The 25,484-nt window shown below is 39.4% G+C and overlaps 1 protein-coding gene across 2 annotated transcripts in view; it reads left to right on the top strand.

Annotated features, from left to right (window-relative positions):
- Nucleotides 1–25,484, top strand: part of LOC126267436 (uncharacterized) — a 161,773-nt gene that overhangs the window by 98,012 nt on the left and 38,277 nt on the right. For both annotated transcript variants that reach the window (XM_049972695.1, XM_049972694.1), the window contains exons 5-6: nt 12,902–13,017; nt 16,782–16,950. In XM_049972695.1, coding sequence (XP_049828652.1) covers nt 12,902–13,017; nt 16,782–16,950 — 285 coding nt within the window. The remainder of the gene's footprint in view (nt 1–12,901; nt 13,018–16,781; nt 16,951–25,484) is intronic.

Here is a 25,484-nt window from a genome sequence, read left to right as displayed (position 1 = left end):
GGTGATCCCTCAATGTCTCAGAACATGTCCTACCAATCAATCCCTTCTTCTAGTGAAGTTGTGCCACAAACTCCTCTTCTCCCCAATTAGTTATGTGATCTACCCATCTAATCTTCAGCATACTTCTGTAGCACCACATTTAGAAAGCTTCTATTCTCTTCTTGTCCAAACTATTTATAGTCCATGTTTCACTTCCATACATTGCTACACTCCATACAAATACTTTCAGAAACGACTTCCTGACACTTAAATCTATACTCGATGTTAACAAATTTCTCTTCAGAAACGCTTTCCTTGCCATTGCGAGTCTACATTTTATATCCTCTCTACTTCGACCATCATCAGTTATTTTGCTCCCCAAATAGCAAAACTCCTTTAAGTGTCTCATTTCCTAATCTTATTCCCTCAGCATCACGCAATTTAATTTGACTACATTCCATTATCCTCGTTTTGCTTTTGTTGATGTTCATCTTATATCCTCCTTTCAAGACACTATCCATTCCGTTCAACTGCTCTTCCAAGTCCTTTGCCGTCTCTGACAGAATTACAATGCCATCGGCGAACCTCAAGGTTTTTATTTCTTCTCCATGGATTTTAATACCTACTCCGAATTTTTCTTTTGTTTCCTTTACTGCTTGCACAATATACAGATTGAATAACATCGGGGAGAGGCTACAACCCTGACTCACTCCCTTCCTAACCCCTGCTTCCCTTTCATGCCCCTCAACGCTTATAACTGCCATTTGGTTTCTGTACAAATTCTAAATAGCCTTTCACTCCCTATTGTTTACCCCTGCCACCTTCAGAATTTGAAAGAGAGTATTCCAGTCACCATTGTCAAAAGCTTTCTCTAAGTCTACAAATGCTAGAAACGTAGGTTTGCCTTTCCTTAAACTAGCTTCCAAGGTAAGTCCTACGGTCAGTACTAACTCACGTGTTCCAATATTTCTACGGAATCTAAACTGATCTTCCCCGAGGTCTGCTACTACTAGTTTTTCCATTCGTCTGTAAACAATTCGCGTTAGTATTTTGCAGCCGTGACTTATTAAAATGATAGTTCGGTAATTTTCACTTCTATCAACGACTGCTTTCTTTGGGATTGGAATTATTATATTCTTCTTGAAGTCTGAGGGTATTTCGCCTGTTTCATACATCTTGCTCACCAGATGGTAGAGTTTTGTCAGGACTGGCTCTCCCAAGGCCGTCAGTAGTTATAATGGAATGTTATCTACTTCCAGGGTCTTGTTTCGACTTAGGTCTTTCAGTGCTCTGTCAAACTCTTCATGCAGTATCATATCTCCCATTTCATCTTCATCTACATCCTCTTCCATTTCCATAATATTGTCCTCAAGTACGTCGCCCTTGTATAGACCCTCTATATACTCCTTCCACCTTTCTGCTTTCCCTTCTTTGCTTAGTACTGGGTTTCCATCTGAACTCTTGATATTCATGCAAGTGGTTCTCTTTTCTCCAAAGGTCTCTTATTTTCCTGTAGGCAGTATCTATCTTACCCCTACCGAGATAAGCCTCTACATCCTTACATTTGTCCTCTAGCCATCCCTGCTTAGCCATTTTGCGCTTCCTGTCGATCTCATTCTTGAGATGTTTGTATTCCTTTTTGTCTGCTTCATTCACAGCATTTTTATATTTTCTCCTTTCATCAATTAAATTCAATTTGTCTTCTGTTACCCAAGGTCTACTAGCCCTCGTCTTTTTACCTACTTGATCCTCTGCTGCCTTCACTACTTCATCCCTCAGAGCTACCCAATCTTTTTCTACTGTATTTCTTTCCCCCATTTCTGTCAATTGTTCCCTTATGCTCCCCCTGATACTCTGTACAACCTCTGGTTCTTTCATTTTATCCAGGTCCCATCTCCTTAATTTCCCACCTTTTTGCAGTTTCTTCAGTTTTAATCTACAGGTCATAACCAATAGATTGTGGTCAGAGTCCACATCTGCCCCTGGAAATGTCTTAAAATTTAAAACCTGGTTCCTAAATCACTGTGTTACCATTATATAATATATCTGAAACCTTCTAGTATCTCCAGGGTTCTTCCATGTATACAACCTTCTCTCATGATTCTTGAACCAAGTGTTAGCTGTGATTAAGTTATGCTCTGTGCAGAATTCCACCAGGCGGCTTCCTCTTTCATTTCTTAGCCCCAATCCATATTCACCTACTATGTTTCCTTCTCTCCCTTTTCCTACTCTCGAATTCCAGTCACCCATGACTATTAAATTTTCGTCGCCCTTCACTACCTGAATAATTTCTTTTATTTCATCATACATTTTTTCAATTTCTTCGTCATCTGCAGAGCTAGTTGGCATATAAACTTGTACTACTGTAGTAGACTTTTGCTTCTTGTCTATCTTGGCTACAATAATGCATTCACTATGCTGTTTGTAGTAGCTTACCTGTAGTCCTATTATTTTATTCATTATTAAACCAACTCCTGCATTACCGCTATTTGACTTTGTATTTATAACCCTGTATTCGCCTACCAAAAGTCTTGTTCCTCCTGCCACCGAACTTCACTAATTCCCACTATATCAAACTTTAACCTATCCATTTTCCTTTTTAAATTTTCTAACCCACCTGCCTGATTAAGGGATCTGACATTCCACGCTCCGATCCGTAGAACACCAGTTTTCTTTCTCCTGATAATGACGGCCTCTTGAGTAGTCCCTACCCGGAGATCCGAATGGGGGACTATTTTACCTCCGGAATATTTTACCCAAGACGACGCCATCATCATTAGCCATACAGTAGAGCTGCATGCCCTCGGGACTTTACATAAAACAAGCTATTATGCACAAAGAATGTAAAATTACTGGAAATGTTGAAAATATTTACGCCAACGTATGTGGCTCTCAAATAAACATCAGATACATAATCTATTTACTTACTTATATTAGGCACTTTCCTTACCTCTTACCACAAACATCTTCCAACATCATTTCTACATGTTCTGAAAATGGCTTAGCAATCACAGATTAAGGAGTAACATTATATTATTTTTTCAGTATACCTTTTTACATCACTTTCACTCCACGTTCATTCATGTTAGTGTTTAGGAATCATTTATCTCAAAAAATATCTTTCTTTTACCAGTTCTCTTATTTTCTGATGGCATTTACTCTCTATGTACACTTTATATACATTATTTACTATAATGGGGAAGAAGGAAAGAAAATAGCATAAAACTTCCAAATTATAGAGTTTGGTTGACAACATGAAACGAAAAGGAAATAATATTGCCAACAACTTGGGATGCCTGGTGTCCATACACCTGACAATGCTAAGAATGCATGTCCCCTGAGGCCTATTAACTGCTTTTGTCCCCATCATCCTTTATGTATGTACTACTTCAAATCAATTATATTTCGCAATCCCAGAAGTTTTTGAGACTTGACATATTCTAATTTATGTGCATTGGCATGAGGCTCGGCCACAATTCTAAAGGGTCCCACATACTCATCTAGAAACTTCTTGGTTTCTGCAGTAAGCTTTTAAGATGTTTCCTTGGTTTTCACCTTCACTAAATAGCGTACTTGCAAACTTGTAGGACACTCTCTCCCATCGTGTCTTCTTTTTCTTTACAGAGGCGTTTTTCTAATATTTTCCCATGCCACCCTCTTTTTCTGCTCCATGGCCATCTTGGTAAGAGTGAGAAATTCAACTAAGTCGGATAATAAATTATTTGGTCTGATTCCACACATTAACTCTGCAGGTACAAAAACGGTTGCTACATGTTTCAGGTGATTAATCACCTCTTCAAAATATTCTAAGTAGCTGGCCCAAGCTGAGTGCTTCTTGTGACAATATGTCCTACAGAGACGATTTAGTTCTTTCATTATTCTTTTGCCATATTTCCTTGTGGAAAATAGGCTGAAATCTTTATGTGTTTTATATTCCTTTTGTTTAAACATTCCTCAAACCTCTTGGGCACAAATTGTGGTCCATTATCTGACAACATGGCTTTCGGCACACCAGTATTTACAAACTAATCTTTCTCTTATACTAGCAGTTACTTTGGATTTTGCCTTATTTTTAGGATAAAATCTAACATACTTTGTAAATCCATCTACTAGTACAAAGACATGTTCACAACCCTCCCCTAAACAGAAAAAGGGCCAAAGAGGTTCACAACTACAAGATCTAGCCTGTTTTGAGGTTCTACAGAATACATTTGTTCCTGTACGATCCTATTATTTGCTCACACCTTCTGACATCTGTCGCAAGATTACAGCTATTTTTGTACCCTGTGCCTCATGTTATCAGAAATTACTACCACATTCAATTTCACAATGCATTTCCTGGCTCCATAATTCCCTTACTTCCCATGCACATAATCTATCAGCAAGTCCACATGTTGTTCTGGGAAACAGATGCACCATTTTTCCTCGTCATTTTTTCTTCACCTAAATAGTATCTCCTGATGTATATTGCAATATTCCACTATTTTTGGAAAATCTGGATGACCTAGCCAGCTTTTTACGAGTTTAAAATTGTCATCTTGATTTTGTTCCCTTGTGAGGTTCTTACAAATGCGTTTAAGCGGTCCTTCTTCCTGTAATTGTATTGTTGCCCAAAAATCAGCACTCCATTCCCGTTGTACTAAAGGATCTACTTCCTGCCCATTTTCTTTCACATTTCTAGACAGTACGTCGGCTGCAATGTCCTCTGAGACCTGTATGTACTTTATCTCTGTATCAAATTGCTGGAGATACATTGACCACCACCTCAGTCTCCCGTGTTTCAGTTGGCATCTCTGCAAAAATGTTAAGACCCTATGGTCAGTATAAACCATTACTTTGTGGCTTAATAGGTAATGTTCAAATTTCTGTAGCCCAAATATAACTGGTAGTTCTTTCAGCTCCGAAATGCCGTAGTTCTTTCAGCTCCAAAATGCCGTAGTTCTTTCCTGCCTGTTGCAATAATTGACTAGCAAACGTGATCATTTCGTGAACTTGGTAAAGGCTTGGCAAAGTCAGCATGGTTTAATATATGACTACTTAGCCATGCCTCTTAAAGTTCTTCAAAGGCCTTCTGATACTCATTTGTTCATCTAAACTGTACATTTTTCTTTAATTGTTCTCTCGGACAAGGTACGTTGAATAATTGTCCAAGCACAAATTTTTGATACAATCCAGAAAGGCCAAACATAACTTTTAATTCCTTTCGGGTAGTAGATGCTAAATAATCCCTAATGGATTTAATTTTTTAAGGATTGGGCGTAATTCTTTTTTCCGCTAACAATATGTCCCAGGAATTTTATTTATTTCCTAATAAACTCATTTTTTGTGTAATTTGAGTTTCATTCCACCCCTTTCTATTGCTTATAAAACCATATCCAACAACATACAGTGTTCTTCCCAAGTGAAAGTTGAAATCGACACATCGTCCACATAAACTGTAATTCTTCTTAAAAACTGATCACCTAGCACTTGGAACATTGCCCTAACAAATGCAAAAACACTGATGTTTAACCCAAAGAGCACCACCTTATACTGATAGCACCTTCCCTCGAACAGGAAAGCTGTGTATTTCCTAGATTCTTTCGCTAAGGGTAGGTTCTAGTAACCGCAAGTTACATCCATCAATGTGAAAAATTGTGCACCTTTATATTTTTGCAGTAATTCTTCTATATTTTCAGACCTATCACTCTCTTGAAATATTATTTTGTTCAAAGTACTAGCATCGAAAACGAGCCAAATCAAACCATACTTTTTAGGCACGACAACCAGTGGGTTGTTATACACGCTAATTCCCCTTTCTGTAATGTCCCACATAAGCATTTTCTGAATCATATATCTTACAGCTTCTTATGTACTTCGGCAACAGTGAATGACTTTTGGAAGAAATGTGCATCTTCTTTAACTGTTAGATAACATCCATAATCTCGAACTAGTCCTGGCTGGTCAAACACTTCCTGATGCCTGCTCAAAATTCGTTTCAGCTCATCCTTTTGTGTTTCAATCAAATCAGATAATCCCTCTACTTTTTCATTAATTCTTATTCGGATGTTTTCTACCTAAGAAGGTTCTACTTCCTTCCTTTCGTCATACTCGTTATACCCCACAACATCCTCTTTTTTTTTTTTTTTTTTTTTTTTTTTTTTTCTGCACTAACATATAGGTATGTCACTTTGCTCGTCGGATTCATATTGCCATTTACTAATAAAAGGAATAGCTATTATTCTTTCCTACACCATAACGACTGCTTCATTATATCCTAAATCCACTTTTCCTTTGTAGTTTTGTAAGAAATCTGCTCCCACCAGCATTCCCATGCCTAAGCCATTTATTATCAAAAAATTCTGGTCCAACTGTACATCGCCAATACTGACAGGTAGCATAGCTTCATGTTTAACTACTTTCTTACTTTTCCCTGTGGCTACAATAATATTTATGCCATTTACTGCCATTATAACCACATCCTTACTAGCAGGGAGAGCATTCACAAAATCCTGTGACAGTGCACATAAATCTGAACCACTGACAGTAAACAAGGAACCTTCTCATTAAAAATAGCAACTTCTTCTATTATAGGCTATCCTGCAGTTTTCTCTCTGACTTCAGAATCAGGTTCGCCTAACAAATCTTGCAGTACTGACTTCAGAATTGGGTTCATCCAACAAATCTTGCACTACTTGACGTCTGTTGAATCCTACAACTTCTGTGGAAATTACGCACCTATTCATGGAGTCTTCTTCCTGTTTAATTAATCCGTCCACTACTGTCAAATCAAAACACTTCTCCAAACACTCTCCTTCTTTGATAGTAATATTGGATTCTGAAACCCTTCCTATCGTGTTGTCAGAATTACCAAAATAACCCCCTACTTCCTTCACTTCTGTTCCTTCTTCATCGCTATCAGACACTACTACTTCTAATCTACATGAAACTTCCTCTGCCCTTCTATGTTCTTCCTCAGGTATCTCTAATACCATTTCACCTATTATAGTGCTAATTCCACACTTCACTGTAAGCTCCTCATTTGCATTGCAGTGCTCACTCACACTAACATCCTGTTCTGAATTGGTATTTTCTAATAGCTGTTCCTCATTAATGTGGTTCCTGGAATTGCTGTTATGATCTTTTCTTGCGCAAAAATCTACTGCACTTCCCTGAAAAACACACATTGTGCTGTTAAATCTTAATGTATATCGTTCTTATTCCTAGTATTGATGCTGTGTACTAAGCAGTTAATTGGAAAAAGATATGTATTATTTACAACAAACTTCATTAAGGAATAAATATACTGAGAAGCTGTGGTTAGTGTGCCCAATTCTTTGAATAGGTTTTGTCATGATGTTCTTGGGTTTACACTATTAATTACTCTTATTATATGCTTCTGTACTCTAAATTTTTTTTTTCTCTGTTTGTGGAGATACCTCACAATATGATACCATATGACATAATGGAGTGAAAATAAGCAAAATATGCCAGTTTTTTTATATTTATATCTCCTATGTCTGACATCATTTGCAGTGCAAACACAGACTTGTTTAGGTGCTTTAGCAGTTTGTTAGTATGTTGCTCCCAACTGAATTTATCATCAAGTTGTAATCCCAAGAATTTTACACTCTCAACTTCTCCTATTTCCATGTCGTCATATTTTATACACACACCAGAAGGAAATCTCTTGGAAGTTCTGAACTGCGTATAGTGGGTCCTTTCAAAGTTTAATGACAGTGAATTGGCTATGAACCACTTATTAATCTCAGTAAAAATTTTATTAGCTGCCCTTTCTAAATTTATATTTAATTTACTTTTTATTGCAATGTTTGTATCGTCAGCATATAAGACAAACTTGGCATCTGGTAAGGTAACAGATGACAGGTCATTAATATACACAAGAAACAATAGTGGACCTAGTATGCAACCTTGGTGAAAACCACATGTAATTTCTTTCCCAGTCAGATGATGTCTGATTGCCTACTGCTGAAGTGTTACGTAATGACACCCTTTGTTTTCTATTAGTAAGATATGACTGAAACCACTTTGCAGCACTACCAGTGATGCCATAATATATTAATTTACTTAAAAGAATGCTGTGATTCACACAGTCAAACGCCTTTGACAGGTCACAGAATAAGCCAGTAGCCTCTAATTTGTTGTCCCATGAATTAAGGACTTTTTGCTGTAAGTGTAAATAGTTTCTCAATATCAGAACCCTTAAGAAACCCTAACTGAGACTTTGACAGTATGTTATTTTCACTGAGGTGCTTAAGCAGACGCTTGAACATACCATTTTCAAAGATTTTTGTAAAAGCTGGCAAAAGTGAGATCAGTCGGTAATTTGATGGCACTTCTTTGTCCCCTTTCTTGTGGCGAGGTATAACTTCAGCATATTTAAGCCAGTCCAGGAATGTTCCTGTGACGATTGATTGATTACACAAATAACTTAAGATACGACTAAGCTCACATGAACACTAGTCATTATTGATCCTAGTGTTTTTATTTTATTGCTGGATGTATTTATATTCTTCTCATAATGCAGGTGTTTAGATTTCTGGATAGCCTTCTTCAATATTTTGCAGTAATTTTTGTAATGAGCTAAAATGCTAGTATCAAAGGTGTCCCTACATATCAGATAGTGTTTCCTTTTTGTCTCACATGATATCTTTATCCCTTGTGTGATCCATGCCTTCTTATTAGACTTCTGCTTAATTTGAGTTACCTTCAGGGGAAAACAATTTTCAAATAAGGTGCTAACTTTATTAATGAATGTTTTGTAAATTTCTCAGTTTTTGATTGTTTTATTGCCCTTCTGTATTCAGTTCTGATAGATGTTTTACCCTGACAATTTTCAAAATTTAATGTTAGGTGTTGCATGTCATGGTCAGATAGCCCATTTACTACTGACAGACACCGTGTGTGCACAAAATGAAGGGCAGTGCCTCGTGGCAGTAAGTAGACACGCAGCGCGCCAGTGGGAGAAGACGGCAAACGATAAATGGGACTAGATGGAAGAATCCAATGATTGAAAAGAAGACTGTTGTTGTTCAGTGTCGTAAAAAATCGGATTCCATATCTTACTTAGAGGAGAACCTTTATCCCTGTTAATAATATTACTTGATAATCTAATTTCAGTGGATTCTTGAAGAACAAATTCCCAATAGCAAAAAGCAGGAGAGATCAATTGTGTCTTGTCGTACATCATCCTGTGTCCTTCATTAAGGCAGTTTTCCACCACTGCCGACTTCTCAGGCTGGAACAACCGATTGTGCCGATGATGTTCCACACGCCGGTCCTGAATAGTTCGAATAGTTTGACCAATATACTTCTTTCCACCGTGACACGGAATTTCATAAACCCCGGGCTTCCTCCAGCCCAAATTATCTTTAACTGAGCCAATAAGGGCTCTAGTCTTGGCCACTGGCGTAAAAACACTTTTAATATAATATTTTCTTAAAATTCTTGAAATTTTGGATGATATACTTCGCGCAAAGGGTAAATAAGCAACAGTTTCAAAAGCATCCTCTATTGGTGAAAAGAGCTTATGCCAGTTCTGATGAGCAACATTTGAAAGAAGAACTTGATCATTTGAAGATTAAAAACTAGAAATCTACTCTGTAGGAATCAGCATGGGTTTTGAAAAAGATGACCGTGTGAAACCTAGCTCGCGCTATTTGTCCACGAGACTCAGAGGGCCATAGACACAGGTTCCCAGGTAGATGCAGTGTTTCTTGACTTCCGCAAGGCCTTTGATACAGTGCCCGACAGTCGTTTAATGAACAAAGTAAGAGCATATGGACTATCAGACCAAAAGTGTGATTGGATTGAAGAGTTCCTAGATAACAGAACGCAACATGTCATTCTCAATGGAGAGAAGTCTTCCGAAGTAAGAGTGATTTCAGGTGTGCCACAGGGGAGTGTCATAGGACCGTTGCTATTCACAATATACATAAATTACCTTGTGGATGACATTGGAAGTTCACTTAGGCTTTTTGCAGATGATGCTGCAGTATATCGAGAGGTTGTAACAATGGAAAATTGTATTGAAATGCAGGATGATCTGTAACGAATTAACATGGTGCAGGGAACGGCAATTAAATCTCAATTGAATCTCATCCAGGAGGGGAGAGAAGTGTTTCTTCTCCATAAAAATAATAATTATGGAAAGGAGGGAGTGCTGCTCGCCATAAAGTTGACACAATGACACATTGAATTGCAGACAGACTGTTACACATTAGGCTTTCGGCAAAAGCCTTCATCAAAAAACAAAAACACACGCATTCACACAAGCAAGTGCGTGCGCGCGCGCGCGCACACACACACACACACACACACACACACACACACACACACACACACACACACACACACACACACACACCATGCTGGCTGCTCAGGCCAGACTGAAACAGAAATGTGTTGAATGGTAGCAACAATCCATAGAGTAACAGGGAAGTGGTAGGAATAGCAGGGTATGATTGACGGAGGAGGAAACAGTGCTGCCTGGCAGAGCGTGAAGGCACTAGTTGGTGGCTACCTTGTGCAGTGTCAGGAGGCTGTGGGTAAGGGAGGGGGGGGGGGGGCAAATGGAGAGTGTAACAGAAAGGAGCAGAGAAGGGGAAAAAATTGGTGGGTACATTGGCAGAGAGTGGTGCACAATGAGGGTGAGAAGATGTGTGTTTGGAGGAACCGATAGGACGGACGGGGCAGAAACTGTTGTGTGCAGGTTGTGGAGACAGTTGGTTGCCATATGTTGAGGCCAAGGTGATTTCAAGAGTGGAGAATGTGTTGTAAGGATAACTCCCACCTGTGCAGTTTGTAAAGGCTGGTGGTGCAGGAGAGGATCCAGATGGCATGGGATGTGAAGCAGCCATTGTGCTAAAGCCTGTTATGTTCAGCTGTATGCTTTGCTCTTGGCCACAGTTTGCTGGTGGCCATTCTTCGTGATGGATAGCTTGTTGGTAATGATACCAATAAACCGAGCAACGATTACAACAGAGCTGGTACATGACATGACTGCTTTCACAGGTGGCCTGACCTCTGATGGGATAGGGTACGCCTATGACAAGACTGGACTAGGAAGTGGTGGGTGGTTTGATTGGGCATACCTTGTACCTTTGCCAAGGGTATGGGATTGGGAGTGGGATGGGGATGGGGATGGACTAGGATGCTGTGGATCTTGTGGTGGTGACAGAACACCACTTTATAAAGGTGGACCTTGGACAGGATATCCCACATATCAGGGCAATATGATAGATAATTGAAGCCGTGACAAAAGATGTTTCAGTTGTTCCAGTCCAGAGTATTATTGGATGATAAAGTGGTGGCACTCTTTTGTAGCTTGCTCTTGGGGGAGTGGCAGGAGAATTTCGTGTTTGCGGGGAATATGGCAGAGGAAATCTTTGTGGACTAGGTCTGGGGGATAGCGCCTACCAGTGAAGGCACTTGTGTGACCTTCAGCATACCGGACAAGTGAGCTGCCATCACTGCTGATATGCAGTCCCTTAGTGGCTAGGCTGTGTGGAAGGGTAGCTGTCAAAATGCAGGTACTGTTGGTAGTTGGTGCGTTTAGTGCAGACAGTGGTGCAGATGGAGCTATCAGAGAGGAGGAGGTTAATGACCAGGATGGTGGCATGCTGGGTTGAGGAGGACCAAGTGAAGTGGATGAGAGAGAAGGTGTCGAGTTTGTGAAGGAATGGTGTGTTGGCCCCAAGTCCAGATCGTGAAGATATCATACTGAACCACATACATCCTAGAACAACCTCTGCTCCATGGACAAGATGCTGCTACTGTTTAATCCTGACTACATACTTCACATCTCTGAAATTGGGTCCCTTCCACTCCAGCACCTGGAAGAGCACTAGAAACTTGCTGAATTCCTACTGCCACCTTGGGGCACCGCTACCCGACCCCTATCTTATCCACAGTGTTCCTCCTCGTCAACCCGTCATAGCACCAAGACGCTATCTAGCTGACTTTTCAAACTTGCCACGTCCCCCAAAGCTGCTTCCAACACTCCACTAAAATCAGAGCTGAAACACTCCCAGAACACTGTTATTAACTTTTGTACCAAAATCGTTAGCTCCCCACAGACGTTTCAGTGTTATCTAAAGACATCACCTTTAGCCCTAACCAAATTTATTAATGGCCTACTCTCCTTCTCCTGATGGAGATAACTGCCTGCCTGCATCTCAATGTATCATCTTTACAGTGAGTAGTAGTCTATCCTCTCGATAATTGTATATTCCAACATGGACTTTCCAGTGTTTTATTTTCCACAAAAATTACGTAACTGGTAATTTTTGTGTTTCTTCAGCTGGACTCAGAGCTCAAACTGGCGAGTTCAGCAATGTTTTTGAAATGTCTGTACAGGTATATGAATTCTAGTCTGTAAAGTTTATTTACAAGACAAAATAAAGTTTAAGGTTCTCAACTACTTGACACCAGTGCTTGAAACATTTCACTAGCTGGATTACAAGGTATGTGGGGAACACAGACCTTTTATTTTAAACCATTTTGCTGAATGCAAACTGTATTATGGCTACAGAACAATGTTCAAACATTAGTTTACCAAAAGCCTCTCAAAACTTAAGGGACTAAAAAATATGTAGTTTATTTATATTGTGTTGAAATACCAAAAGATCAGTTCTCTACTCTTTTCTCTTTCATTGCCTTTTTCCTGCATCACTCTAACCCATTTGCCTGAAAGGAAGTAATAAATTAAATCTGAACAAAACAGTACATTTTGTTACAGTAGTAGATGTGCTTACAGCATAATGAAGATGTTCTCTCTTTTGTGTGTGTGTGTGTGTGTGTGTGTGTGTGTGTGTGTGTGTGTGTGTGTGTGTGTGAGAGAGAGAGAGAGAGAGAGAGAGAGAGATTAAATCTCCATAAAAAATTACATTTCTAATAGTTGGTGCAATTTATTCTTTTTCAGATCAGATACAGGCTTTGTACGAGTCTCGTGAAAAATTTCACAGTTCTCAAGTTAAAGAGAAAAACCAGCGAAGGATAAATGTGGATGACACTATCCTGGTGACCATCGTTAATAATGTAAGGCAATTGATGTAAATAGCCAGGCACCTGTTTTTCTAGTTTTGCTCATTTTAATTATATGAACGAACTCTTTTTTTCATAAAAACTGAGAATTGTGTCTAACAAGGGAATGATCCAATCTAATATGTCAAAACCTATCCTGAGAAATTTTCACACAGGAGGAATACACTGAAAGAAACGCACTGTCAAAATGTTAGCTGTGAAAGTGCACGGTAAGTATAAAATTAAGTCACTCAGCAGGGATGAGATCTGGAGAACAAGCAGACACAGACACAAGAGAATGTAGCACCACATAGTGCGAAGTCCAAAGTGAACACACACACACACACACACACACACACACACACACACACACACGAATTTTAAGCACTTACACCATACCACAAAGTCTCAAGTTAATACCCCCGTCCCCCCATTGTTCATATTGATGACAGCTAAACTGTTGCAGTTGCAATTGTGAAACAAGTTACTGGCGGAGAAAACTAAGGCATAGCACAGTTCTTACGATAATTTTTGAATAAGTTTATTTTACTAACAAAAAGCAGTTCCTTGTTTATTTCCTGTAGTTGTCAAACATGCGAATGTGTACTGGATGATGCAAACAAAGGAAAATTAATGCATTCCGGCACTTCACAGTAATTACTAGGTTATTTAGACAATGTTGGAACAGAGTAAGAAATGGTTGTGGCTGTTTTCCTGCATAAAGTGTTGCTTACGTGGCATACCTTGTCAGATTCATAAAACGTGATGATGCAGAACGACAGTGCACAAATGGCTTAAGTTTAGCTATACTGTTACTTCAATAAACCTATATTATATTGCCCGGTCATTTTCTGAAAAACTCTTAACACTGTTGAAAAACTTCTTTATTGAGGGGCTAAGTCGCACCATTAGTCGAGAATGGAAACCTAATTATGTTGATAGTCTTTTGGTCATCCTCCTAATTAGAGGTGTCCTTATGTGCAGGCCAAGAGTCCAGCAAAAGCAACGAATTATTTTCTGCAACTGATAAGAAGATATTTCAGATGTGGTATTGAAAATTTTTCTCTCCTATTTTTCCCGATTTTTGCTACATTGATTACAAGATATCTGCAACTAAACAGCCCTTTTATTAATTTTTGCCCATAATTTGCCTTCGAGGTTACTGAAGGTGGATGTAAAGCTACGGAAACGGTAATCCAGTGATACTTATCACTGTAATTATATAACAATACATTATATTATTAGTGGCGTTATTGTATATGAATGTGTCATGGCCTCCATCAATTTCACAAGCTACTCTTGTCATATTTTATTTATTTATTTATTTATTTATTTATTTTTCCCCTCTTAAAATTATAAGATTGTATACACAGTTTTTTAGGGGATAACAAGTAGCTACGAATTCGTCTATATTTCTACCTATTAATGACATCTCCTTTAGACATTTACGTGAAGTAAGCTTCATTATTTTGCAACTTCCTTTCCTGTGTAATTTTCTGAATCTGCTTAACCAATTTGAAGAAGCCTGGAAGTCAGTAATCCTCATCTCACTTTCAATTCAGAGGCCCAGTTGCATAGAACTCCCTCGTTTGAATAGTTTGTCTTCCACACTTTTGCAGGTTTTATCTTGGGGCATATTTCTTACTAGATGTTGTTTTTTACAATTCCAGTACGAAAGAAACTAGCTTTGCAGACAGTATAATTTAACGAAATAATTTATAGCCTTTTCTTTTTCACTGAGAGCTATTACCATGTCTTCCTTGGGCTAGGAAGTACTGTACTTTTGCTCTGGACTTTGTAACAATCATTGTTCTAACCACAATTCACAGAATCGTCAGTTACTTCTATTTCTTCTAATGTTTCCATAACTTTTAATGAAATTTTGACATCATTCAAATGAATGTTCAAGAAATTAACTAATATATAAAACACTTTTAGTCCTTTGAGAGAAGTAGGTGATTTATATTGCATAATACATTCTTCTTATTTTATCTTTGTGAGGATGAAAAAGTTAATTGGATACTCTGGAACTTACACACAGACAAATGCTGTTAGCAAGCATATACTAAGAAAACACACAATTAATTCAGTCGTACCTCTTAGCATACTGCGAAGGCAACTGCTAATTATCATGGATATTAAATGCGCTACAAATTCGAGTAACTGTGTCAGTGAAACTATCAGTGGAAAATTAAATTCACTGAAGAAATTACGAATGCATTGTGCCTTGTCATTTGTTTACTGATGTACCGTCAATCAACGATGTGTGTTTGACACAATGCATATGCACTGTCCGCTACAGTTCTGGTAGGCGTGCACACATTTCCAGTCACTTGGCAAGCTACGAATTAAACAATTTTCAACATAAAAAAAACAACCTTTAGTGTGTCTTGGCAGCTAAAACTCTGACATTGTGTTTTTTAGGTGTATTTGTTCCATATGAAAATATTTCAGAGCAGATTTCAAAATGTTGGGTTGGACTATTCCCTTGGAAGTATAAGGGTAGATTGTTGATAAAATTATAATATGGTATCCAAATATAAGCGTTGATTTTTACCAGTTTTTCCCACTCAGTGTTGAAAATGTGACATAAATGTTAGTGCAAAGTCAATAATTTATATTTTTTTGTGAATCTAATTAGACGCTAATATATTAAAAACAAAGATTCCAAGACTTACCAAGCGGGAAAGCGCCGGCAGAGAGGCACAATGAACAAAACACACAAACACACACACAGAATTACTAGCTTTCGCAACCGATGGTTGCTTCTTCAGGAAGGAGAGGGAAAGACGAAAGGATGTGGGTTTTAAGGGAGAGGGTAAGGAGTCATTCCAATCCCGGGAGCGGAAAGACTTCCCGTAGGGGAAAAAAAGGACAGGTGTACACACACACACACACACACACACACACACACACACACACACACACACACACACACACACAAAAAGCAGATGTCTGCTTGTGTCTGCGTATGTGCGGATGTGTGTGTGTGTGTGTGTGTGCGGATGTGTGTGTGTGTGTGTGTGTGTGTGTGTGTGTGTGTGTGTGTGTGTGTGTGGCGCGCGCGCGCGCGAGAGCGAGAGAGAGTGTACACCTGTCCTTTTTTTCCCCTAAGGGAAGTCTTTCCGCTCCCGGGATTGGAATGACTCCTTACCCTCTCCCTTAAAACCCACATCCTTTCGTCTTTCCCTCTCCTTCCTGAAGAAGCAACCATCGGTTGCGAAAGCTAGTAATTCTGTGTGTGTGTTTTGTTCATTGTGCCTGTCTGCCGGTGCTTTCCCGCTTGGTAAGACTTGGAATCTTTGTTTTTAATATATTTTTCCCATGTGGAAGTTTCTTTCTATTTTATTTACATCATCATTAATTAGACACTAACTTAGAGATGAAGCAGCAAACATATATTTGTAGTGTTTATGTAAGAAAATTAAGATTTTGAATCCCTTGGCTGTTTATTCCCAAACAGATTATCATAATTGTTCACACTGCACTCTCTGTTGTCTGTTGCCAGTTGAACAACATGGGCAAAAAGCCCCTTTCAAACTGGATAAACGTTCTCTAGTAACCAGTGCTCATCGGCAAATTAGAGTTAATGTTAAGTGTCGTTTAGATTAGTTTTTCATTTAGTAATTCATTTAAGCTCACCAGATGATTAACTTCCTTTATAAAATCTATAGTATTTTGGAACTTAATATGTATTGCCTAATTATTTTATTTGTTGTGTTTGTAATGAAATTTAAATTAATTTAATCCCACTATGGGACCTATTTATTTACATACAGTACTATCGAAATTCCTGTAATGAAGACTGTAGTCATCAGAGAAGTCTACTAAGTGATTGGAGGACTGATGAGGAAGAGAGGGAAATCCAACAAGACCAGTTGTATAGGAGCCGCGACCATCACCGTGGATATTTAAAAGAAGTTTCTACAGTGAGGCAGAAGTATAGAAGTAAGTGCTTCCACCCACTCTTCCACCATCACGACCCACATCAGTTCTCCCTTTTGTTGCTGTTAAAATAATTACAAATATCTGTTTAGATGGTTCAAAAATTATGAGGAGGATGGATTGCTTCTCACTGTAAAGTTTATACATCGAGTTGCAGACACAGACAACGAAAAGACTGTTACACACTTAGCTTTTGGTCAAAGCCGTCAGAAAAGAAAGAAAAATGTATACACATATTGACACAAGCAGGTACACTTCACTCACACATGACTGCTACCTCCAGCCCCTCTAACCAGATTGCAACTGTTGCCTTGAACAAAAGCAGCAATTGGGAGTGGGGCAGAGATAGCTGGATACAGTTGGAGGGTGAGACGAATGCTGTCGATTGGAGTGAGCTGAGCTGGGCCTATAAGGGGTTGGCACAAGGCTTCCCGGTGTACCATTGGGAGGCTATGAGGGAGACAGAGCAGAAAAGGTGAGGCGCGGAGAGGGATAGATGTGTGCGTTTGCAGATAGCGACAAACAGTGGGGGTAAGAGGATGCGAATTAGGAGGAGGTGATAGGACAGAGGGAGCGGAAACTGGTGGGTGGTGGTGTGGGACCGTATGTTACCATAGGTTGAGGCCCGGATGATTTCAGTAGCAAAGAATGTGTTGCTAGGATAACCTCCATCTGCACAGTTCAGAACAGTTCATGGGAAGGATCCATATGACAAACTTGAAGCAGGCATTGAAAACGAGCATGTTGTGTTCAGCTGCATGTTGTGCCACAGGGTGGCCTACTTTACTCTTGGCCAGAGTTTGGCAGTGTCCATTTATCCTTGTGGACAACTAGTTGGTAGTCATACCAACATAAAAAGCTTTGTAATGACTACAGCAGAGCTGGTACATGACATGGCTGCCGTCACAGGTGGCCCACCCTCTGAGAAGGTAGGATAAGCCTTTGACAGGACTGGAATATGAAGTGCTGGGTGGGTGGATTGGGCAGGTTTTGCACCTGTATCTTCCACAGGGATATGATCCTTGTGGCAAGGGGTTGGGATTGAGAGTGGCAAAGAGATGGACTAGGATGTTTTGGAGCTTTAGTGGACGATGGAACATCACCTTGAGGGGTGTAAATGATCTTGGATAGGATTCCCCTCATATCAGGGCATGATGGTAGACAATAAAAGCACTGATGAAGGATGTGGTTCAGTTGTTCCAGTCTGGGATGGTATTGGGTGACGAAGGGGCACTCCTTTGTTGCTGATTCTTGTTTGTGATGAGAGGATTGGGGGTGTGTGGTGATATGGTATGGTAAATCTGTTTTGAGATTAGGTCTGGGGGATTGTGCCTGTCCGTCAGTTACAGATGTACGGAGCTGCAGAGGACCAAACTAGACCACTTTTTGATAAAATCAGTCTTGAGAGAGAAACTGTCACTAACAAATGGCAACAGAATGGGAAAGATGATGAAATGGAATACAGACAAACTGAACATCCTTGATGAAGTAAAAAAAATACCAAGTAACACTAAGCAGAAAGTTGGGCAATGAAGAGACCACAGTAGGAGTAGATGAAAGGTGGAACAGGTTTGAAAAAGCCATTAAGGATGCTGCAGAGGAAATAATAGGCATAAGAAGGAACAGAAGAACCCAGGAGTGGTTTGATGAAGATTGCAGGTCAGCAATAGAGGAAAAGAACAGGGCAAGAACGAAAATGCTACAGAGAGAAACCAGAAATAATGTGGAACAATATAGAGAATTAAGGAGAAGAGCTAACAGACTGTGCAAGAGAAAGAAAAGAGTGTGGAATAAGAAGAAATTTCAAGAACTAGAAGGACTAAAGGAAAAGAGTGAAATAAGAAAGTTCTATCGTGCCATAGGCAAAATGAAGAATAGATTCCAACCAAAAACAATGTCCTGTTCCAGTAAAGATGGGAAAATGATAAGGGAGGAAGAACAGATAGTGGGAAGATGGTCAGAGTATTTCAAAGATACACTAAGCACGAGCCTAGAAGATAAAGAGACAGCTGCACAGGAGGGAAGAGTGGAGCTGGAAGTAGACAATGAAACCAATGAGGCAAGAAAGCCAACACTACAAGAGGTCTCCCAGGCTGTGCACAAGTCAAAAAGCAATTGAGCCCCTGGGAAAGACAGCATAATTGCTGAATTAATAAAAACTGGTGGTGAGGCTGTAATAAAGGAACTGCACACATTAATATCAGATGTATGGGAACCAGAGACTATGCCAGATAATTGGAAAATTGGAATAATAGTCCCCATTTATAAGAAAGGGGACAGAACAGCATGTGAAAACTATAGAGGTGTAACACTCGTAAGTACAGCTTATAAGATCTTCACAAGTATATTAAATGAAAGGATACAGAAGTGTGCAGAAGGCATACTAGGGGAATATCAGTGTGGCTTTCGACCGGGCAGAGGAACAACTGATCAAATATTTGTGATAAGGCAAATGATGGAAAAGTTATATGAATATGATATAGATGTGCATTTCTTATTCATTGATTTCAAACAAGCCTTTGACAGCATAAATCGGCAAGAACTATACAGAGTACTGAAAGAAGTTGGTATATGTGTGAAATATGGTATCCCAGCTGCAGACCACAGTTGAAATATACTCACTATTTTTTATTTACTTAAATTTGGCATATTTCATGACAGTACCTTCTCCGTAAAATGTTTACAAGGTGATATTTGTCTTGGCTTCAGTTGTCTAGTGGAAGTATGATTCCACAATGCAGTTTTCTCGGCTGCAGAAATGACCTGGTTCAAAGCGTTTGCCTCATTTTTTGGTGCTTCAAATACCATTTCTTCGAATGTGGTTTCTTCTTAAAGTTTGTATAAAAAATAGTAACATAATTCTTTTTTTTTTTTTTCCTATTGACTTCCAAATTATTATGACGGCGACCTGCACATTGTTCTACCGTCAACACACACCAAGAGTTAACTGCCGACTGACTACAGTCAAAGACGACTCCAGCGTCAAAGACATTTTACACAACACTCAAGCTTCCACTTGTAACCAGTCTCTTTGATATTCTTTGTCACATCTACTAATAGTATTCAATATGCTGTTACTCTCAAACATATAAGTAAATTAACATAAAATAAGGCAAATTACAATTAAAAAATTCTGACAAAAAATATAAGAAAACATTTGCAATTTGCTATCGACAAATCCGGTAGAAAATAACACATCTCCCAGATCCATTACAACTGCTCCCCAGGGCTTTTGTTGTTATGAACATATACAACAAAATCCCGACCACACTCAGTAATGGATCTGTATTACACAATTACTACATTAATGATGCAGTCTGATAACCTCTTCCAAATTTGGTCTCTTTGAATCTGTGGACGTGTTGCTGGCTGTTGTTGCAATGATACTTCCCCATCAATCTCATACACAAAAAATTCAAGTAAAGAAATTATTTAACATGACAAATATACATGGCATAAAACATACATGAGAAATATTCTAAAATACAGATTGAAAATAATGGTAAGGTATAACTCATTTGCTAGAATAAGATATCTACAACCACTTCTTTGGTCACACTGTGCAAACTGGTTCTCATAATTAATTTTTTTTCTTTATTAATGTTAATTTCATTTTGCTTACATATTGTACAATAAAAAATGATACTGTTTTAGTCATTTTTAAATTTTTTTCTTATGATTTTCTTTTTGAATTTTAACATATATATCCTCAAAGATTCCAAGACTTACCAAGCGGGAAAGTGCCGGCAGACAGGCACATGAACAAAACACACAAACACACACACAGAATTACGAGCTTTCGCAACTGGCAGTTGCTTCGTCAGGAAAGAGGGAAGGAGAGGGAAAAATGAAAGGATGTGGGTTTTAAGGGAGAGGGTAAGGAGTCATTCCAATCCCGGGAGCGGAAAGACTTCCCTTAGGGGAAAAAAAGGACAGGTGTACACTCGCGCGCGCACACACACACACACACACACACACACGCACACACACACACACACACACACACACACACACACACACACACACACACACACACACATATATCCATTCGCACATACACATGTGTATGTGCGAATGGATGTGTGTGTGTGTGTGTGTGTGTGTGTGTGTGTGTGTGTGTGTGCGTGAGTGTACACCTGTCCTTTTTTTCCCCTAAGGGAAGTCTTTCCGCTCCCGGGATTGGAATGACTCCTTACCCTCTCCCTTAAAACCCACATCCTTTCATTTTTCCCTCTCCTTCCCTCTTTCCTGACGAAGCAACTGCCAGTTGCGAAAGCTCGTAATTCTGTGTGTGTGTTTGTGTGTTTTGTTCATGTGCGTCTGCCGGCACTTTCCCGCTTGGTAAGTCTTGGAATCTTTGTTTTTAATATATTTTTCCCATGTGGAAGTTTCTTTCTATTTTATGTATATATCCTCACATGCATGCCTTCATCCACAGGGAAGACTTAGCTTCCAAAAATTAGAAAAATTCATAAATGCTCACTGTGGAGACTTTTTTTTGTAAAAAAGTAAAAATAAATCTGTCTCTCATTCTTTGTTACAACAGTGTTTTTTCATCAGTTTCAATTAACATGTGACTTCAAATTATTAATTTATACATGCAAATATACATACTTGGTTGTACCGGAAGTTTTGTTCTAACAAGCATATTCCAGTGGAGGACTTTTGTTTTAGATGATAATAGGTTATTTAAATTTTGAAATTATGATTTGTGTTTATACATTTTCAAAGAGATAACATTCCTGAGACCAAATAATTTCTTTGACTTAGGGTATACCAAACGATAAGCATTAGGGTGTGGATTTTCTATGACTTCAAAAGACCCAATATAGATATCAAAGAATTTTTTAATTTCTGAAGTTAACATTTTTGATTTTTCATGAGATTTGACCAGAACAAGATACCCAATTTTGAAAGTGGTTAATTTTACCCTATTGTTATGTCATTTATTCATCTTTCCCCCTTGTTTCCTCATTGTTTCCCTGACAATATCTTCTCTCTCTTGCATAGTTAAAAGCATACATTTAGGAAATTCAATAAGTTCTGATATAAGATTTGGAGGTCTAATATTAAACATAATCTCATACGGTGAAAATCCTGTGGAACTATGTTGTAGGCTATTCATAATATCTTCAAAATTTCGAATGTGCTCAAACCAGGTTGGATGTTAATGGCTGCAATAGATTCTGCAAATTCTCCCAATTTCCCTCATATATCTTTCTGCAGGATTGGTGGATGGAGAATAAACAGATACAAGTATATGCTTCAATTTTTATCTTTCAATAAACTTTTTCCAAATTTTAGAGGTGAACTGTGAACCATTATCTGATACAGCTTTTGGTTTACCCACCTGTGTGAAATACTCTCTTTCAATTTTTATTATAATTTCATGGCTAGTAGCTTTTTTCACTGGATATAGTTTAATTAATTTTGAAAATACATCTACCATAACTAATATGCAACAGTGACCACCTTTACCCCTGGTAACATTCCATATAAGTCCACAGCGATAAGATCTAAAGGTTTTGCATCTCTCCACCACATCTTTGATTGCTCACTTTAACTCTCTGACATTTATCACAGGTTGCCAATTCTTTTCTTACCTTCTTTCCAATATTGTAGAAATAAATGTTTTCTTGCATCTTTTGAATGCACTTCTGTATCCCACAAAGACCAAAACTTTCATGTATGTAAATGATCAGCTCTTCAGCATCTGCCTTTGGCCAACACAGTTTCCAATTATCAGAATCTACATCTGTTCTCCGAAATAAAATCCCCTTATGTAATTTGTAAAATTTATCAAGTTTCTCATACCTTTACTTGCCTAAACATTCTGTGATTAATTTCCAACTTTGATCTAAATTTTGATTTTTCCTAATTTTGTTACACATAGCTCTAATTGTTTTCTCATTTTCCATCCCTTTCAGGTATCTAATTTTAAATTGCTGTTCTTCCTCTTGTTCAAAAATATCCTTTTCTCCCCCAATTGGGAACCTTGAAAGTGAATCAGCTACTACATTCTCAGAACCTTTTATGTGCTTGATTTCAAAATCAGACTGTTGCAGAAATATTGCCCATCTGGTCAATCTACTGTGGTATAATTTGCACTCTTGTAAGTAACTCAAAGCTTTGTGATCCGAAAATACACTCCTGGAAATGGAAAAAAAAAAGAACACATTGACACCGGTGTGTCAGACCCACCATACTTGTTCCGGACACTGCGAGAGGGCTGTACAAGCAATGATCACACGCACGGCACAGCGGACACACCAGGAACTGCGGTGTTGGCCGTCGAATGGCGCTAGCTGCGCAGCATTTGTGCACCGCCGCCGTCGGTGTCAGCCAGTTTGCGTGGCATACGGAGCTCCATCGCAGTCTTTAACACTGGTAGCATGCCGCGACAGCGTGGACATGAACCGTATGTGCAGTTGACAGACTTTGAGCGAGGGCGTATAGTGGGCATGCGGGAGGCCGGGTGGACATACCGCCGAATTGCTCAACACGTGGGGCGTGAGGTCTCCACAGTACATCGATGTTGTCGCCAGTGGTCGGCGGAAGGTGCACGTGCCCGTCGACCTGGGACCGGACCGCAGTGACGCACGGATGCACGCCAAGACCGTAGGGGACCGAACCGCCACTTCCCAGCAAATTAGGGACACGGTTGCTCCTAGAGTATCGGCGAGGACCATTCGCAACCGTCTCCATGAAGCTGGGCTACGGTCCCGCACACCGTTAGGCCGTCTTCCGCTCAGGCCCCAACATTGTGCAGCCCGCCTCCAGTGGTGTCGCGACAGGCGTGAATGGAGGGAGAAATGGAGACGTGTCGTCTTCAGCGATGAGAGTCGCTTCTGCCTTGGTGCCAATGATGGTCGTATGCGTGTTTGGCGCCGTGCAGGTGAGCGCCACAATCAGGACTGCATACGACCGAGGCACACAGGGCCAACACCCGGCATCATGGTGTGGGGACCCATCTCCTACACTGGCCGTACACCTCTGGTGATCGTCGAGGGGACATTGAATAGTGCACGGTACATCCAAACCGTCATCGAACCCATCGTTCTACCATTCCTAGACCGGCAAGGGAACTTGCTGTTCCAACAGGACAATGCACGTCCGCATGTATCTCGTGCCACCCAACGTGCTCTAGAAGGTGTAAGTCAACTACCCTGGCCAGCAAGATCTCCGGATATGTCCCCCATTGAGCATGTTTGGGACTGGATGAAGCATCGTCTCACGCGGTCTGCACGTCTAGCACGAATGCTGGTCCAACTGAGCCGCCAGGTGGAAATGGCATGGCAAGCCGTTCCACAGGACTACATCCAGCATCTCTACGATCGTCTCCATGGGAGAATAGCAGCCTGCATTGCTGTGAAAGGTGGATATACACTGTACTAGTGCCGACATTGTGCATGCTCTGTTGCCTGTGTCTATGTGCCTGTGGTTCTGTCAGTGTGATCATGTGATGTATCTGACCCCAGGAATGTGTCAATAAAGTTTCCCCTTCCTGGGACAATGAATTCACGGTGTTCTTATTTCAATTTCCAGGAGTGTACTATGGTTTTATGTCCAATAAGGTAAATTCTAAATTTTGTAAAAGCCCAGTGAATTGGCAAAAGTTCATTCTCTGTGACCGTATAATTTTTCTCATGCTTGAGCAACATTCTGCTTGCAAATGCTATGGTACCATGTATCTTAACTCCATTCTCTACTCTTTCTTGAAATAACTCTGCTCCAAGCCCATAATTACTGCTATCAGTGTTCAAACAAAATGGTAAATTAAAATCAGGTATGTGTAATAAGTGTTGCTTCCTCAACTCTTGCTTAATTTTATCAAACTCTTCTTGACAACTTGTATCCCAAACCCAAACAGTGTTTTTCTTAAGTAACTGACTTAAACATGGTCCATTCAGACTCTGATCACTTATATGTTTTCGGTAATAACTGTATAACCCAAAGAACGACTTTGTTTTTGTCTTTTTTTTTGTCTTGGGAATAAGAATTTCTGAAATTACTTTAATTTTTTCTGGATCTGCCAAAATTCCCTTGTCTGTGACATGACCCAAAAATTTTAATTCAGAAACTGCAAATTTACATTTCTATAATTTCAATGTCATCCCCCCTTTTCTAAGTTTTTCACAATCTGACTTCAAAATCGAAAAATGTTCCTCCCAATTTTGCCCTGTAACCAAAATGTTATCCGCATAAATTATCAGTTTAGATGCAAGTTCTTGCCCCAGTACATGATCCAAAGCTCTTATAAATTCGGAAACAGAAAAATTTAACCCAAATGGCACAACACAATATTGGTAACTTACCATTGTACAAGAAAGCAGTATATTTTCTAGAATTAACCGAAAGTGGTACCTGATGAAAACCCGAAGTTGGATTCAAACTTGACATATATTTTGTATCTGTAAATTTATAGAGTAACTCATCAATATTTTCGGGATGGTCTGTCTGTCTGTCTGAACAAAATTTTCTTTAAGTGTCTAGAGTCCAAAACCAATCTCACTACACCATCTTTTTTCGAAACTACT

This window comes from Schistocerca gregaria, chromosome 4 (assembly GCF_023897955.1).
Source record: "Schistocerca gregaria isolate iqSchGreg1 chromosome 4, iqSchGreg1.2, whole genome shotgun sequence".
Taxonomy (NCBI): domain Eukaryota; kingdom Metazoa; phylum Arthropoda; class Insecta; order Orthoptera; family Acrididae; genus Schistocerca; species Schistocerca gregaria.
Note: the sequence above shows the minus strand (reverse complement) of the source record. Positions and strands in the feature narration are given on the sequence as shown.